The sequence below is a fragment of the Ciconia boyciana genome, chromosome 15 (assembly GCF_034638445.1).
Source record: "Ciconia boyciana chromosome 15, ASM3463844v1, whole genome shotgun sequence".
In the NCBI taxonomy this organism is placed as follows: Eukaryota; Metazoa; Chordata; class Aves; order Ciconiiformes; family Ciconiidae; genus Ciconia; species Ciconia boyciana.
Genome location: NC_132948.1, coordinates 15,169,165 through 15,187,687, shown reverse-complemented (window position 1 = coordinate 15,187,687; position 18,523 = coordinate 15,169,165). Strand labels below are relative to the sequence as shown.

Sequence of the window (18,523 nt, the reverse complement as noted above, 5' to 3'; positions counted from 1 at the left end):
TTTCTGTGATTTCAGGGTAGGAAAGAGCATATGAATGGAAAAATCTCGCCCAGACTGGGATATGTGAGAAATGGATTAGATTTTCACTGCTAAAGACTAAGAGAGCTCTGCCCTTCTCTGCTCTGTGGTGCAGACTGGGCGGTGTACAGCCTTCAGGGTGCCGTCTTGCACCTTCTCTGTCCTACGTACACTCTGGTGGAATGGGCTTTAAGGTACAATGTTCACATCCAATTCCAAATTCTTCTAAAATGTGGGTGTTCAGAATCGGTCAGTTGATAGCCCTTTCATTTATGGTCCAGCTGGTGCAGTGCTGGATTAGGAAGACTCACCTCTGTGTACCTGTCTCTCCTCTGACGTATCATCTCAGCCATCCAGACTGTTGTGCCTTTCGGGGTAGGGCAACTGTCAGGCAGCCCAGGACTCTGGGTCCAGCTCCCAGGGTTGCTGGATATCAGGGTAATGTTAGAAACGTTAAATCTTTGGTCAGATCTGGTGATGATTAGAAATTGTTTACGTGGATTTTACAGTACACACATTGGTACATGTTCTTAACAGTCAGGGTTTGGCTAGAAACTCTTGGAGAGGAATCAAACCAGGACAGGATGCTACAGACTTATGGACACAGTTTGAAAGTTTTCAGTGAAACTAGTACCAGTGCTTAGTCAAATTATGTTTGCTTGTTGACCCCTCTTATCTAATTAGTCCCTACTCCACTGAGCTGCTTCTACTTGCATGCACTGAATCAGCTATTTCATATTACTGTTGTACCACTCTAATGGTGGAAGAAGTTGATTCAAGTTAAGAGATGCTTTCTTTTCCATGTTATAAACCCATGCCTTGTGATTTGTGCAGAAATAAATTGTTTTGTTGCATATCAGTCATCTGTTTGAGACTGAGAGGAAGGATGCGCGGTAATCTCAGATTGAATACTAGGTGCAGCTGAGCAGCCAAATAGACAATCCCTGGGGTCTTCTTATTAGCTGTAGGTAAGTATGCAAAGTTTGGGTGCCTGTCTGTACTCTTGAAGGTTCCCACATCTCTGTGCACTACACGAGCAGATTTCACTGTCTTTCTGTTAGAAAGAGAAGGGTTGTAGCCTCCTGCTCCATGTTCTGCTCCTCGTCTCTGGTCTCCAGGCACCCAGCACCCTGAGGGAGCCTGTGTGCACATGTGCTTGTTGTGCTCCAAGCAGAGTGTAAAATGAACCACTGGCCTTGTTTACTGGGTGAATCACAGACACATCCTCACACAACAGCCCGTCAGCAGGACCGGTGTGCCTCACCCCTGCCCAATTCAGAAGAGGGTGGTGGATGCCCGGCACTGGGCTCCTGGGAAGCGAACACCAGGGCCACCAGCCTGGCCCTAACAGGGACTCTTTGAGATTTGCAAAATCAAAGGTGATCCCTTCTCTGTCCTGCAGTGGGGAAGATGGTCTGTCTGTAGTTATGTCTCATTTGCAAAAGTCCTAACTGGGGTGGAGGGGAGAAGCAGATGGCTTTCAGTCACTCTGCAAACCAATGTCAGAGCCAAGACTTAAAACCTGGTTCTTGAAATCCCAGGCTCCATCCTCTATGGCCTACTGCCTTTCTAAGCACATGTAAGGTTTTAATAAAAAACACCAAATCTTAATTTAGAGCAGGATTCAAGAAAAACGTCGTATTCAATTACTTAATTATAGGTGAAGTATACTTATAAGACAAAAACACGTCTTGCTACAAAGCACCAAGCAAAAAAGCAGAAGGGATTATTTGTTGTTTAATTTAGCAGAGGAAGGCAGCTGATGATGCGTAAGTCTATCTGACACCTAGCAAGTTGTGTGATCCTATTTGTTAATCTTTTTAACTTTCCATTTTATTAGGATAGGGTTTCAAGAGCAAATAGAATAAATGAGATTAAATCTGTCACCCTGAATTACTCTCCTCTGAGTTATGAGCAGAATCACTCTATGTTGGAGAAGTATAATTATGAGGAAAATGCTGCCTGTGTAATTGTGTGCTTCATTCAGAAGAATTGGAGATCCATAATTATCTCTAGCATGCCACAGTGGCGTGTGCTGGCTCTTAATTTCTACAGTAAACAAAACCATTGAAGGTTTCTCTCCTGAGCAGTTCTTGATGTAACATGGCTGGTACCCACAACAGGAGCAATATTATCCTTCAGGTCTCCTGGTTCAAGTGAGGGATCCAAACTAACTTGGAATAGAGCAGCCATCGTACATTTCTTTTCACATCTACCTTGAACTTAAACATTGATTGTGCAGTGAGGAATAATGGCCATGGGGAACAGAGAGTCTTCTGAGCTGTAGATATGCCAGGTGAAGCAAGTCTAGCTGCTTATGCAAAAAGCAAGTCATAGCACAGCTGGTGCTGTGTTCCATCACTTAACTTTTTGGTGGTCCAAGGATATTGCCTTTGACATCTGCAATGACCGTGATTCTGCAGGTGCTCCTGCAAACGCAAAGTGTGCAGCTTTCTTTGACAATAATTAAGCTGTAACAGAAAAGCTCTGGGTTAGGACTTAGTGTTTTTGCTCCTAGATGTCAGTGCACATCAGAAATCCTGGGCTTTAGTTTTTCTCTCAGAAAAATCTGGTGTTGGCGCTCCATTAGGGGACTATACACTGCTCGTGGCTCTACTTAATGTATATGGCCCTGTAAAATTTGTGGTAACCTTCATGCTATATAATTCCACTGTGAGATGAGTCGAAGACACAAAGACTGTAGCCTCTTGAAATTTTGGGTTCACCAACCAGAGAAAGCTTTGAATCCATGTGTTGTTTATCTAGATTCATAAGAGCTTCTGTTAGAAAAAGCAACTGAAAAGTTCAGCTAGATTTGTCCCATAGATGGGCGTTATTGCTGCTGGAAGCTGATCTCCTGCAGAGAGGATATGCATAAAGTAAAAAGAAACGCAGTACAGGTCCTGCTCAAACATTTCTGCAGCTTCCCTCTCTAGGCAGGGAGCACCAAGGGTCAGAAGCCAGACTTTTGCATGATGGGTTAGTGATAAAACAACCTACCAGACTTCGATTAGAATTTCTGTTACGTTGCCTAAAATTATGTGTGCATTAGGGAAGAGGGACAGGGAGGATGCATCATTTTTTGGGAATCCTAGTAGCAATTTTATTTTCTTTTTCAGACCTTTTTACAGTTACGAGCCAGGACTTGATCTCCACATGTGTTTTTATCGGTCAGTCTAGTTTACAAATGAGGCCCCTTTTGTCCCATCTAATTTTATGTAATCTGTGATGCTGCATAAAGATTTGGGGAAGAAAACATAGAAGGATTGTGAACAGACCTTCTGGCTAATATGTACAATGACTCACTCTACCCTTTATTTCAACTTCCGTGAAATATTTTCGGATACACTATTTACCCATTAAATGAGCTGTTTAGTTTAGCTTATGGCTAAAGCTTTTCCTAGTATTTTGATGTATTTGTTGGGAACGTGACAAAGTAAATCACAAATTAGAATGTTAACAAATGCTTACATTAATCATCCGAGACAGTCTCTCTCATTATAATCTTGTTCTGAGTAACTAGTTATCTGTAAGAAAGAGTTTCCTGTCCCTTGATTTGCAAACTTACTTGACTTTACTGCCAAGGAAATCTCTCCTCCATGCTTGACGAGCAATAGGTAACTTCATAATCTTTCTCTGTGTAGGTGATTACTTCAGGGGAAGAAATTAAGTCAGTCATGTCCATTGCCGAATCTAATTTTACTATGATTTAGAGGGAAGAACCCTTCCCTGGGTAGAATTCATTCTATAACTGCTTATTTGAGGATTTCTTTTGCTTTCCTCCAAAGGATCTGGCAGAAACTGTTGTTAGTGACAGGCCTGCAGCTTGCTTGGCAAGGTCACTGTGGCACATTTCATGCCAAGGGAGAAACTTCTGCCTTGCCTTGGTTTTCAGTCATCGCCAGCTGCTTTGGGGAAAACTGAGTATGGCAGCAAGTCAGTATGACCTCGCTGCACATTGAAATTCCACCTCTTGGGGAACGTAAGGGTCTTAGGGTACCCCGTGGAGTCAAGCTATCTTCAGCTGGGTCTGTCTGAGCTAGTTCATCTCCATCAGCTTTCTCTGCTACAAGACCTGCTCCTTTACCCAAGCTCCACAACTGCCTGGATGAGATCCCGAATGCAAGAGAAACAGAGAGATTCAGCTCTCCACTGAGCTCTCAGCCCTTTCCTATTCTCTTAATAAGTGTTAGTTTCCTGGGCCTTTCCCTGCTTCAGACCAGTCCCAGGAGAAACCCCATGCTTCTGCACCCCCTCTGTGGGCTGTAGCAAAGCAACCCTACTCGAGTGAGATTTATTTTTTCCTTCTCCCCTACTCAGCCTGGAGGTTTGGCCCCAGCCACAGACATATCTTGCTCTTGGCTTTACAGTTCATTCACCCTGGGTAGGATTTGTCCATCTTTTACTTGCTCCAGGCCAGGCTGATTGAAGTACACACAAGGAAAGGTCCTTATAAAAGCAGTTTGCAGCAGTGCAATGTTAAAAGCCTGTCTGTGAAGAGGAGGGGAGTGCAAAACAATCTCTTCCTGCCTGCTCACAAAGAAATGGGAGGAGAAAATGTGGTGCCCTTCTAATGCTGGCCACAAGAGCATGTTTCACAGTGTCTCTTCAAGGTCAATAACACCATTCTCAGCTGTTCAAAACAGCGTATCGGTAGCAAAACCAGTGTGAATTAGATTTGGGAGAAGGCTGCTTGGTTGTTGTTGTTTTTTCTTTCTCTCCACAGGCTTCAGCCTGGCCAACAATCAGATTCAACCATAGATGTAATTCAGGAAAAACACAATCCAGAATATGTGGGCCAATGTATGGTTTATGCTAATGATGGCAAGGTATTCCTGCTGCATGGCTGGCTGCTCAGCAGCTTTGGAGGAGTCCCTGGCTGTCAAGGCAGGTGGAAATCTAAAGAGCCACTCAGTCACAGGTCTTACTTTTTCCAAAGAGATTCTTTGTTCCACATTTTTCCTTATTTATATTTGCAAGATTCATGAGATTGATCAGATTTTTCCCCTCAGCAACCCTGTAACACCAAACCTCTTTATGCAGAACAGAGAATTAGATTTGGTCTAGTGTTTAGAGATAAGCTTTAGAGAGGTTGTAAATGGCTGAGTGAATAAACACTGCTTTTTATTGGGTGAAGTTGCCTGTAAGACAGGCTGCTTTCTGCCTTGGTCCTGCCCTCCTCTGCTGGTGGGAAGTGTTCTTCCTTGCAGCTAGAACAATTTTCCTATAACTAATAGGCATTTATCCTTCCTCTTTCCGAAGTCTCCTACTTTTTCTCCTTTACACTTTATCTTCAGTTCCTCTCAGTTACATTCACCAGGTAGGCAGCAAACCTTTCTGGTGCTTCTGAAAAGTGCTCATGTGGCAGATGCCATCCACTTTATTTTCGATACTGCATTCTTACATTGTGCTGACACCTGCAGAGCCCATGCTCGGTCTTACTAAACTTTCCCCCAAAGAGAGATTTTGTAGTGTTGGTTCTAAGTGTTATTTGGAAATTAAAACCACTCAGGGAAGCATAGTGAGAAGTGAGTGTGCTTCTCTTTGTACCTGCTGTGGAGATCAGTGGTTGAAGAATCCTCTTCTGCTTTACACCAGTGAAAATTGAAAGTAACACCAACTGCAGCAAGGCTATATAGAAGGTAAACAGAAATGCAACAGAGAGATGAAGGTTTTACACAGAGAAGCAAAATGCCAGGTTGCAAATAAGGCAATAAGGTTGCAAAGTCCTATGAACCATGTGAACAATTGGTGGTTTCTGTGCTATGGAACAAAGCAGCTTTACAAAGGGTGTCTGCAGTGTACTTTAGATCACTGAAACTGGGTCTATGGAAATTTCCGTTATTAAATTGCAAATTCAGCCTTGCTGTGTGGCTGGTGGGAAGGGGACGAGACTACTTCTCTATCTGATGATGGTGAATGGGAAGATACTACGTGTTACAGCCAAAAGAGCCCTTACCTATAACTTTTCTTCTCCACAGGTGCCCCTGGTTGACAAAAGCCATCTCCCCAGCCATCCCACTGTACAATGGGCTCGTGTTCTTGTTTGTACTGGCAAACTTCAGCATGGCAACTTTCATGGACCCTGGAGTTTTCCCACGAGGTAACAGAGAATGGGACTGTTGGGGGGGGATTTGAAAACCCGAGCCAAAGGAGGTGTCAGGTATCCAAATACACTGCTGACTAATTTCCTTTTTTCTGGTATTCTTTCCTGTAGACTGTATTTATTTATTTATTTATTTATTATCCTCAGCTGGCAGTAGAGGTGGGATGGTAGTGAAATGCTGGATACCCTCCATCTCTCTTCTGAGCTAGGAGGTGTCAGTTGTCCTTGCACTTGCTCAGACTGGCAGTTGAGGGCACAGGGTTGCATAGAATGGTTCTCGAGTAGCTCTCCTGACTGATGTGATTGTGATTGCCATCCCCTGTGTCATCCTGGCACATTGGATTTAAGTCACTGTCTTCACAATAGGTAGCAGAGGATGGTGGAGGGGAGAGGCTAAACTTTCTGAAACAGCTTCATCAAAGCAGACTTTCCAAAAAGCCTTAAAACAAATGCAAAAGCATTGAGCACTAAAAAAGATAATGATTAAGGCTTGCCTTAGAGTGTCTAAAAATGTATACATTTAGAAAGATATGCCTGCTTAAATTAGTACTGATTCACAGCTGATTAAATAGGATAAAGATCGCTCAGCTTTTGTAATGGGAACCACAGTGCAGCTATCTCTTTTAACACATCCTGATGAGAGAATTATCACTTCATTTTATCCATCTTCCAATAATTATTCACATGCAGTTTGCAGCAGAGACTGCTCTAGGTAGTCTTGCTAAACCAATGGATCTGTGCTCTCTGCAAGCTGTGCTTTCTCACCTCTATTCACTGAATTCAATATCTATTTTGAATCGCTACCTGACAAGAACAAGGTACCTGTCCTGCTGGCTTCCCTGAATAGCAAGTGCCAGGTTTCTCCAGGTAGCAGGGTCTAATGATGAGCATCTGTCTGCCATTCCTTTCAGCTGAAGCTTTTGAATCCCTGATTAAGTGTTGCAGCACTCCAGTTAAGGAAATAATTGTGTGTAAAGGCAAACTAAGGCAAAGGCAAGATTCAGGCATTTGTGCAAGATTAAGTGATGCAGTGTTTAGGTGCTTAAAGGTACAAATAGGTGCTAGTGAGATTTTCAAAAGAGCTTAAGCACTTGGAGCTTTTAAGGAGTTCCTCCATCTCAGAGATAGCAGTGGTTAAACATGCTTTGGGTGTGAGGTTATGGAAAGCATCCATGCTTTTTGCCTTCGGTAGGAGGAGAGCTGGAATAAAGTTGTTCAGTTTTGAAAATCTCAGTCTAAGAATCTAATACCTTTGTGCATCGTAGTTCCCTCAGACTGGAGCCTGCAGCCAGGCGCTCACCATGCCCTATGAGTGACCAGTACTGAGTGTATTGTAAATTCATACTTTCCTTTGCACTTCTCTAACTTCCTTTTGCAAACAAGTTCTTTATTTTGGACTTTTCATTTAAAGGAGAAACACACAGGGAGATCAAATAGAAACTTTGAAACTTTCTCATCACCTTCCCTCCCTTCCTGTCTCCCTTAACACAAGGGAGTCAGGAGCAAAGCAGGAAGAGGAGGAGTTTCCTACAGCTCGCTGTTCTTCTCTCTCTTTCTCTTAATCTGTGGCCTTGGCCTTATATCTCTATGCTATGCATGTGCTTGGTCTGGAAGAGGCTGGGAGCAAGGGGAGCGGGGAAAGGACGAGCAAAGGGATGGAAGTCATCCTGGAAGAAAATGATGGAGTAGGAGTTTAGATGTGTGAAGGAAGCAAACTGATAAGGAAGAGAAAAGATGTAAAAGACTATAAATACCAGTGCTGGGAGGAAAGAGGAGCAGATGTTATTTCAGATCACAAGTGTGCATGTGAAAAAAGCTATCACCACCCCACGCCGCCCGCAGAGCTGCCAGCACAAAGAGTTCAAAAATTGTAGGAGTGATTTAAAATGAATATACAATAGATCTATTTGCTTTCTGTTATTGAAATTAGGTTTAGTCTTCTTAGTTTTCAAGCTTCTTAGCACATTTCTGATGGTTACAAATTTACTTCAAAACCAAAACAACAAATAAGCAATACAAAAGCTGAGATTCTAATGAAATCACATGGTTCCTTTAAGGAAGCCACGAAAAATCGTAAGATATGTTATAAAAACACGAGACTTGACTGCCCTGTGTCGGTGGATCATAGTATAAGTATCTGTGTAGTAAGATACATTCCTCTGCCAATGTATTCCGCTCCGATCACTGAAAGCTGGAAATACATTTCTAGCTATGTCGTATGAGCTTACAGGTTCTCTGGCAGATAGAACTTGGGCTATGGGGGGAAGTAAACCCAGTTCACTCTTGTATTGTTGAAGAGGGAGTTGAATCAAACTCCCAGATCCATTACTCATTTTTGAATCATTTTTTAATTTGCTGGCTCTCTGAATGTTTCTGGTATGAATCAGGATTGGCTCTGTGCGAGTGAGTTGCCAGTAATACACCAAAATGAATGAGAAGGAAAGGAAATATTAAGTCACTGAAATTGGGGCTACCCTGACAAATCCGATGTACGGTCTGGGTTGAGACTGGCAATGTTTGTTGCTGGCTAATTATAGATACCAACTACAAACTGGTTTCCAGTATTTTTGATGTGAATCTATTTTATACAAACTCTTCAAGTGTGTATCACTTCTGCAAGACTAATGTGGTCATATGGATGTAGGTACGTCACCGAAATCGGGAATCAAACTCCTTAACACCAATGTAGTATTAAGAAGCAGGCATTCTTTATTACGGCGCCGGATGCATGGGGGATCGTTCCACCTAGCGTGCATACCACAGGTTGCATCAACCAAAACTTATATTGTCCAATTACATACATACGCATCAAATTTCCCGGAACGATCATGCATATTCATTCTATTTCCCAGAACTAATTATCATATTTGCGTGGTCATTACACATGCGTCCTTGAGCTCCGAGAGGCTTCTGTGGGGGTCTCTGGTGGTCCTTGGTGGTCGTACAGGTGTGTCCTTTAGTCGACCCCTCCTTCTGGACATGCGCAATATCACCTTGCTTATGTAACTTGCTTCCCTTCTTCATGGTGCATGGTCCCTAACAATGATTTGGCACCCTTAACACGAACCAATTATTCTAACCACCCTCGACTCGTTGTCAAGATGGGCTGGGGCTGTACTGGGAACATAGCAGCATGACCGTACTACTCCTCGTCCAATTGTCTTTGGGCATAGTAGCATATCCATAGCCGTAGATGTACAAACACAACATTAAAGCATTGTCTACCCCTCTCCTATCTCTGTGTTGCTTAGTTACAAAAGAACAAACTAATCATTTTGGTTACATCTGGTTACAGGTATATACAATGTACAGACTTTCTGTCTGCATAGTCAGGTTTTTTACAAGAGCTTAAATGGTTTGACTGTTCCAGTGTCTTGTTTTCATATGCTCACATGTATTATACAGCATGGGCTAGTTTATAATAGTATTGAAGAACCTACAGATTGTATTTATAGAAGTGCCTAAGGGATTTAGAGTCTAGCTCTCACTATGAGTCCCACTGACTAGTTATGAAGGAAAATTATAGAGAATGGTGCCAGTACAGCACTCTGCTTCCACGCACAAACATTAATCCAGAGAATACTCTTGCAAGGTAAATACTGTAGCTCAGCCAGATCCTAAACTCATCTAAGTGAAGGGAGAAACTCCCTCTGAAGTCAATGGAAATTGGATCATGGTAACACATCTAGAGAAGATTTAATATAGAACTAAATGACAGTGATTGATGCCCCGCTGGGACAATATTATCAAATTCCACCTAATTTGGAGCCAGCCAACCAATGCCAGCTGCACTATAATGTTTAACCAGGTGTTAAATAGATGTGAACTTCTTCGATTTTCTCTGTCAAAAGAAAACAAATAAACGTCACAGGAATCTAGAATAAAAGATGAACTTTCATGAACATCATTCTCATTTTTTTCCTTTTCTTCCTAATATATATTTGTCTGTTATAGACTGGCTTTTATTTTGCGCATTTATTTTTAAATGGCGTCTTTTCTTAAACAGGGCAGCGCTTAGCTGAGATGATAAACTATCTGCCCTCCGCGTTGTCCCTAATAAGATGACTGCGATATTGTCATCCTCATCTTACTAATGGCAAAGAGAGGCTAAATGATTAGCTCAAGGCCAGAGAGTGAGAAAATTAGAATACAGGACTTCCCGACTCCCGGTCCTGTGCTCAGATCAGTAGACCATGCTGCCTTGAAGAGAGGTGACGTCTTCCCAGTTATGTACCATTACTAAAGCAAAGAGTATTCTGGGTATGCTATGAAGAGTTGAGCATGGGATCTGCTATAAAGAAGTAAGCACTGATGCAAGGACTTTTCACGGGCACACAAATTGCTTCAGAATGGTGTATCTCACTGTGGCATCAGAATCCCTGGAGCAGCAGGTCTTTGGGATGATTGTGGGCTGACACTGGAGTGCTGAACAAATCATCGTCACTTAGGGTCATCCAGGTTGATTTTTGGGGTTTGAGCTAGCACAGCCTTCTTCTAATATTTGTCGATGTAGTTTCTTTCACTTTATGTGCTGGTAGGCTAGCATTGAATTAATCCCAAATGCATGCAGCAGAACTTCTCACAACAAGGGCCTGGGTGATTTCTGTCCCCTCTTTGACTCTAGTCTGCAGCTCATCATATTCACTCATTGTAAATGCTGGCTAAGATAAGACTCAAACACCTCTCTTTGGCCAGGGGCTGGTGAGTAAGGCTGCACAGCACTCCTATGGGAGGTGCTAAAATGAACCCTGATCACTGAAATGTTCTGCAGCCCGGACAACCTGTTCTGACAGTCCATCACATCTACCACTCTGTAATTTCTCTGACAAGCCCAAGAGCACGTGCAATGCCCCTGTATCCAAGGCACTGACTGGCTTAGCTCTTTTATCTTTACCCTCTGTTATTTTCACTAACTTTTAGTTTTGCATTGAGCAGCAGATGAAGATGAAGATAAAGACGACGACTTCCGAGCTCCACTCTACAAGAATGTGGAGATTAAAGGAATCCAAGTACGGATGAAATGGTGTGCCACCTGCCACTTCTACCGTCCTCCACGCTGCTCTCACTGCAGCGTCTGTGACAACTGTGTTGAGGTAACAGTTCTGTTGATTACATGATCTGTTGGCTTTGTCTCAGTGATGGGGTTGCACAGACTACTGGAAACATGCAGTTGGGTGCTTCCCCCAATATTTCAGTTCTTGGAAGTTCCCAGCTGTAGCCTTGTTGATGGATTCCTACTAATTAGTACCATTTGAAACATAGCCCTCAGTTATGATGTATGTTACATGTGCAGTAATGTTTGATGTCAGCTTTATTGCCAGTGATAATTAGAATGAAAATTTATAACGCTGGCTATGTCTTCCTTGAAGTAGTTAAGGGATTGTGAATGTAAAAAAGGGGTGAATGGAAGAGTTGATGCAGAGGCAGAGTTCAGGAGAGCAGGAGATTCAGGGTGAACCATTGTAGGTTGTCATGTGGGAGCTTAGGGCTCATCATTTAATTTGGAACAAACTGATGCCTACATTAGTGGACAAGCAGAGAAGCTAGAATGGTGTGTGAGCTTTAGGAAAAGCAAACTCAGAATTTGGCGAGTGGTTCTCCAGTCAATGGAAGGACCCCATGTTTGTTTCAACACCCCAGCTCAGAGCATGAACGTGTTCATGTTTCTAATGTTGGTCACTCTGAATTACGGGACTTTCATGTTTCTTGATAGCCCTAGGATCTTGGTGAGGCACACAGGATTTTTTAAAAAAACGCCCGAACAGTAAGATGTGCTTTTGGGCTATAAACATCTCCCAGACTTGTGCGTACAGAGCACTCTATCCACAGCAGTGTATTGCCAGGGGGGATTTTTTATTGCTGAGCTAAAAATTCCACTTCTTAAAGATCACTTCTGCTGCAAGGTCTATTTTTTTTCCAGTAGAAAGATGAAATCTTTAATATGTCTAAAATATATTCAGCTGTGCTATTAAAATGAAAGGAATTACTAATCGAAAAGGGAAAAAATACCAGAGTCAGCTGGAATGCTGTATACACCATCTTTGTCCTAATCCTCCTTGCCATAAGCAAGGGAATAGTCCCAAAGAAAGCATCGCAGTTACGTGTGAGAGAAAGGCTGCCTGGGTTTATCGTGTGTCAGTCTTTTTCTCCTTCAGGGCAATATATATCTAAGTTACAATTATCTGGAAGCAGTGCTGTGCTTAGTAACCGTCAATAAATAGGACAAGGCTGTCCTGTTGTGGAAGGCCTTAGAAGGATGCGGGATTTGAGAAGATGGAGAGTAAGGAGCTGCCAAGGTCCCTGGGTAGAGGGGAATAGCCACAGCTATTCATAAGTTGTGTCACACAGTTTCTTTAGACTGCTGTGAATTGTCGAGTAGAGCTGGATTTTTTGTAGAAAACCTGAGTCTTATATTCCTAGTTTTAAAACATAAATGTTTTCACTAATTCTAGATCCTGAGGATTGTTTAGATGATGGTAAATTCTCAGTTGTCCTGTGGAATTTCTTTCTTCTGCTCTCCCCAGTGGCTCAGCATGAAAATTCATTTTCAACAAATGAAGTTTTCTCAGAAGATTGCTCAAAACTCGCTGGTATAAACACTTGCAATTTCATGCTGCCATAAGGCCTCCATGGGAGTCAGTTCTGCAGCAGAAATGAAAATGGGAGAGAATCCAAAAGTAACCTAAATAAAATAGCAGAATGCAAGGTGACTCTGCCTAGCTCTCCAGAAGTTTTATTGATGGTTGATCAGTTGAATGTTCCTTACTATTGTGGTAGGCAAGTAAGAAGCTCTGCTTGTATAATTAAATTATGACTGCTGTGGAGGAATATAGGCAAAAAGCATTAATGACTTCTGAATCAATAAATCATGGTCTTAGACAGCATGCTTTATTGATTCTTGTGATGCTTATTTCCCACTCACCTGTCAATTTTAGAAGAGTTTGGAGACAGTGATAGGAGCGACTCTACTGGCTTTTCCCTGTGGAACCCATTCAGGGTTGTAATTCACATTTTTTCACTTTCAGTCTAGAATATGCAATAAAAATTCTTTTCCCAAATATAAAACTTCTGAGCTAATTTGATAAAAATGAACAAACAACAAAAGCCGACACCACTTGCAGAAATAAAATCAGTTAAAACCTAAAGCCTGCTGTGACCAGAGGGACCCAATAATGAATCTGTGACAAAAGTAGTCAGATTTTTGTTTTCTTTACTGAAGTGTTTGCAGTGGGTACTTATATAGTTTCATAATCCATGGATATTTTGGGCTGCATACAACCAAATTTGCATAATAGACATATGCTAGGTCAACTTTTCAGATATAGCCTGAAATGATCTTTATTAAATTGCCCCTGTCATTTTCTAATGTGCTTTGAGAAAGCTCTAATCCATTTTCTTGTATTTTGTAAATTTTTGGTAAATACATTGTGCAAAACTTAAAAATACAAAACCCCCTTGTCATCATTGAGGAATGTTTAAAAATAGCATTACCACAAAACAAAGAATGAACAATTAATTTGTTGATGTAGTGAGTGTGTAGTATCTGTTCTGAAGAACACAGAAATAAGAAGGGTTTATTTCTTGCACCTGATCTTGTCTTCATGTCAAGAATAATCCCATTGAAGACAGTGGATTTACATGCTTATAAACCTGTGTAAAGGCACTTGAAAGGTGTCTGTGGCTTGCCCTCATTATTAAATCTCCCATTAAAAGGGATCTGACTTTGAGGGACTTTGAGCTTTTGACTGAGACAAATAGTTAGGTTTGGGTTCGTAACTATTAATGAACTTGTGCAGAACTTTGCCTGTGTCTTATCCAGCTGTTGCTTTTCTTTGGGGACCTGCTTGGTAAAAAAGGATCTTTCGTGATGTCCATTGTTTAAAGTGGGTTCATTCAGCTATGTATAAATACAGAAGTGTGGGGCAGAGAATTCTGCAGCAGTATTGCATCTTCAAAATGTTCTAGGTTATAACAACTTCATCGTAATTGGCTCCTCATGCTGACGATGATAAAAAATTAGTGCTTCTGCTGCTAGCAGATAAACAGCCTGTCTTTTAGTTTTTTAGATCCTCTCTTTGAACCCTATAAACACTCAAATACCTCTCCATCCATAGATACAGAAACCACTTGGTCCTAAGCAGAGCCTTATAAAGAGAGTCTAGCATGTTGTAAAGCTGCAGAACGAGCCTGATGTAATTTTACATGACGATGGTTGAGATTTATCTCTAAGACAGTGTGTTTCCTTTCACCGTTTGGATATTGTTCCCTATCTCTCCCTTTCTTTACAAGGATTTTGACCATCACTGCCCATGGGTCAACAATTGCATAGGACGAAGGAACTACCGCTATTTTTTTCTCTTCTTGCTGTCCTTAAGTACGCACATGGTTGGAGTATTCACCTTTGGGCTCATCTTCGTACTAAACCATATGGAAAAGCTGGGAGCAGCTCATACTACCATTACGTATCCTTCTTTTTGGTCTTTCAAGGCACAAGGTGTCCTTGAGGAAAATGTGAAAGCATGAATCTGAAGATTTGTCTTCCTGGAACTGGTGGAGATCTACTCCTCTCCTGATCCCTCGTTGCTCTTCCCCTGTAAATGCTTAGTGCGGGTTTTCCTCTGTACCTATCTTACCTGTGTAACCATCGATTACCCCCAAAACTATAGCTGACCTTTTATCTGTCTCAATCTTTGCCACGACTACCCAGCAGAAGGATATGCTGCCTCCCCGAATTTTACTTCCAATTGGGTGTGACTCTAAACTGCTGGGTACTATTTACTGTATTTAAAACTCTGTTCCTGTATTTTAAAGTAGAGTTTGCCCTGGAAGCAGGCCCCCTGCATGCTAGTGTTATACACGAACCACTGGCTCTGAGGGGTGCTACCCCTGTTGATAGATTAGTGCAGAATGGTCTTTACAAGATGGTTAGAGCCGGAGTCAATGAGTTCACATTATTTTTTAACCATCTCAAGGATAAGGACCCAGGCTAGGAGCAGATGAACTTAACTTTGAGATAAAATTTAGTTAGACCTAATTAAAGGTGAGGGACAGCCTCCCTATTTCCAAGATTTTTTTTTTCTCCTTTTCCTCTCCCTCTCCTTCATAGCCTCTTTTTCCCTTCACTCATCCCAGTTTCTTTAACTCCTGGATACAGAATGGCTGTCATGTGTGTGGCTGGGTTATTCTTTATTCCAGTCATTGGTCTCACTGGCTTCCATATTGTTCTAGTGGCCCGAGGGCGCACAACGAATGAACAGGTAAGAAGCAATCCTTTCTCTGTGTTTGTGGCTAAACTGTTGAGTGGGGAAGGAAAGTCAGCAAGTCAGCTTGGGTAAAGCAAAAAATGATCTAAATCTTTGCAGTAACACTCTTACTGGAGCTTTTGTGAAGATCTAGGAAGATTGCCTAGTTTTTTATTTTCAGATTTTTTTCTTGAATGCACTACAAGCAAAAATTTCCCCCTTCTAACCACAAAGGATCATCTCAGGCTTATTTACCATCTAAAATCTACTCATGGCCTTGAAATAGGTTTTATGTGGTGAGTACCATCAACCCCAGAAGTGCAAACTTTATGAGTCAGACTGAACAAACCATGAGATTGAATGAAAGAAAGGAAAAGATGAAATCATGCTTTTGCCCTGTCTCCTGATATTTTGAACTCCCCCAGCTAACCCACACTGCACATAATAAGGTCTGAGCTAGCTTTGTCTCACTCTCTTTGTCTCTCTCTTGTTCTCATGTGTATGTGCGCAAGCACACAGAGAGGCTATTGGACCTAACTTGTTTTGCTTCTCCAAACCAAGTGCCAACATGACATCTTGTGCCAAAAAGCCTGTAAAACTTTAGTTCCCCTGCAGGTACTCAAATGTGTGTAATCCACAGCCCCTATGTGGGTGATCCAGACCTATATGCATGTGCATATCAATAGCATGATACAGGTGATAGAGACCTACTCCTGGGATTGATAGCATGCCCCTGCCTTTCCTAAGGGGTAGCTCAGTCAGAAAGCTTGACACTGGGTCACACAGCGTGCCCATCAGCTGCACACAGCATTTCCAGCTTTCTTCCCAAGGCTAATTAATTGTGTGCATAGTAGTGCTTTGCCCTTTCACAGCTCCAGCTCCAAAGCGCCCCTCACACATCTGGGGTTTTTTCACTTTTTTTTCCACATCACACTTCTTTTTCACTTTTTTTTTCAAATGCATTTTTACTGCTCTTGCATCTATGGGTGCTCTCTAGCTCATGCTGAGCAGTTCTGGCTGTCCTGCAGGCTGATGGCTTCATGCTTATGTAGCGTGAATGGCTGCTGTGCAGTCTGTAAGAGTTGAAGACGTCTGTCTGAGGCCAGGCCTTCGTAAACTGGGATGAGATTGTCTCCTATCCCACAAGAGACAATAAAAACTTTTATCCAGAATAGTGTGGGAGGTTTACATAAGCAAAGAATCTGAAGTCATCCTGAATTGTTGCCTAACATGGCCTTTGAACAAAGCAGGCTTACGATAGCTGTGGATCTTTAAATGCTTTTCTCTGTCCTGCTTGGAATCAGCTGCTCTTCATTTTAAAATTGATTTTGGCCAAGTATTAGGTTTGATAGTGCTAACAATAGTAGCATGAAACCCAGGGCATTTTGGTCTCATAGGCCAAATCATGGTCTGCCTTGGGCTTGTCTTTGTGCAGTGATGAAAATTGTCCATGAAAATTATAGGCTGAGGAGAAAGGAAAAATTTAAATTAAAAAAAAGTAAAATTTAACTTTCTGTGTTTGTGGCTACGCTAACAGTTAGGAAGGTTGAGAATTTTGTATTTAACTTGATTGAAATAACTATTGGAAAATGTGTCCTAGCTTGGTTTGGTTTCCTGAGCTACCAAACCACTTGAGATTAATTCATCTTCCCATGCCATTTTCTGAAAATTAAATATAATCTGGTCTTAATTTCTGTTTAGTCATACGTACTGCCTATCTGTAACTGGAGGATGGATGTTCCCAGCCTTCAGGTCCCTTTCAAAGGAAGCGTATCTAAGTAATTAGAGCACCAGACCAGGAATGATGGATATGAGATCTGCTCTGGCTTTGCCACTGTTTTAAAACATTCACTTTTCTCCTGCAGTCTCAGTATTGATTCTCTTTTCTCACACTGTTAGTTATCTGCTGTCAGCTTTCCAGTTACCATATGCTCAGCTACACTTGTCCTCTTTTCCCAGTACGTTTTATAGGCCAGTGGTACAGACAATTTTGGTGTTTTACTGTAAATTTTTGTTATTTGTTCGTTCCGGAGTTCGTAGGTTTTGAGCATTCATAGTAGGCAGACTGTGATTTAGGAGTGCATAGTTGGCTGAGTTTAGATGTTTGTGAGCTTTCTGAATGCCTCTGAAAGTCTTTTATGGAATCAAAATAACCCATAACCCAACATCTGCTCATATCCTGGTATTTTTAGTTTCTGAATAGAGTAAATAAATACCCTTCTTTCTGAGACTGCTTTCTATCAGTGGATTTCAAACCACTTCAGAAACCAAATTGATATAATTAGTAATGTAATCTGCGAGTTAGAGAAATTTTATTTTCATATTGTGTTTGAGAAAATGAGCACAGAGATATGAAGTGCTTTGCCAGCATCTGGCACAAGTCAGCTTAAGCCCAGGATTGAATGCAGATGTGCCAAATGTCCCAGGCCCATGTTTTAGTCATCAGGTTACTCTTCCAACACTCAGAACTTCCAACATTTCTCTCTTGGCCTTTTAAAGAGTTTAATGTTATATCAAAGAGGCCAGCATAATATATTGCAAAATCATTTAATCGTTGTTATTTTATGTGCAAGTAATTAAAGTATTTCTGGTACTCTGTAAACTTGTTGCTAGATCAGAACTATGAGTTGGTTAAAATGCATTACTTGCAAACAGCAACAGTAATGCTTTTAATGGCAACCACTATTAATCTCTCTGGCTTTATTGGTATTTATCCCCATATGGTTACTTTCAAGTATCTGCCTGTAGAGTACAAACCCTTTATAATGCTTATGAAGCTCTGAATGGATCCCACCAGTCTAATGAGGCTTGGCTTTTATTAAACTAGCTCATTTCCAAGCAAACATCGTAATCACCAGGGAGTTCCTGGCACCCTCCCGCATTAGGCAGTGGTTCGTACTGATTGCTGCTAGAGATGGGATGCTGATAGAGAGGAAACATTGCTCTCATCCAACATTACGAATGTTGAATTGACATTCCTGTTTGTTTGGAGGAGACTTGCCAAGGCAGAGGAGTGGAATGAAAGGGACCAAACAGGAAGTCTGGCTGACAGCAGGCACGAATCTAATGCAGGAGCAGCATGGAGAGGTGAACCTGGCCACTTCGAAACCCAGTCACATTGAGCTCACTGCCCTTTTGGGAAAGGATCTTTAGTTGG

The 18,523-nt window shown here is 41.8% G+C and overlaps 1 protein-coding gene across 6 annotated transcripts in view; it reads left to right on the top strand.

Moving 5' to 3' along the window:
* ZDHHC8 (zDHHC palmitoyltransferase 8) overlaps positions 1-18,523 on the top strand; it is a 121,935-nt gene that overhangs the window by 86,236 nt on the left and 17,176 nt on the right. For all 6 annotated transcript variants that reach the window (XR_012045202.1, XM_072879689.1, XM_072879690.1 and 3 more), the window contains 4 exons: positions 6,000-6,121; positions 11,060-11,217; positions 14,414-14,586; positions 15,279-15,381. Coding sequence is in view for 5 of the 6 variants with exons in the window: in XM_072879689.1 (XP_072735790.1) it covers positions 6,000-6,121; positions 11,060-11,217; positions 14,414-14,586; positions 15,279-15,381 (556 nt within the window). In the remaining variant the exon portion in view is untranslated. The remainder of the gene's footprint in view (positions 1-5,999; positions 6,122-11,059; positions 11,218-14,413; positions 14,587-15,278; positions 15,382-18,523) is intronic.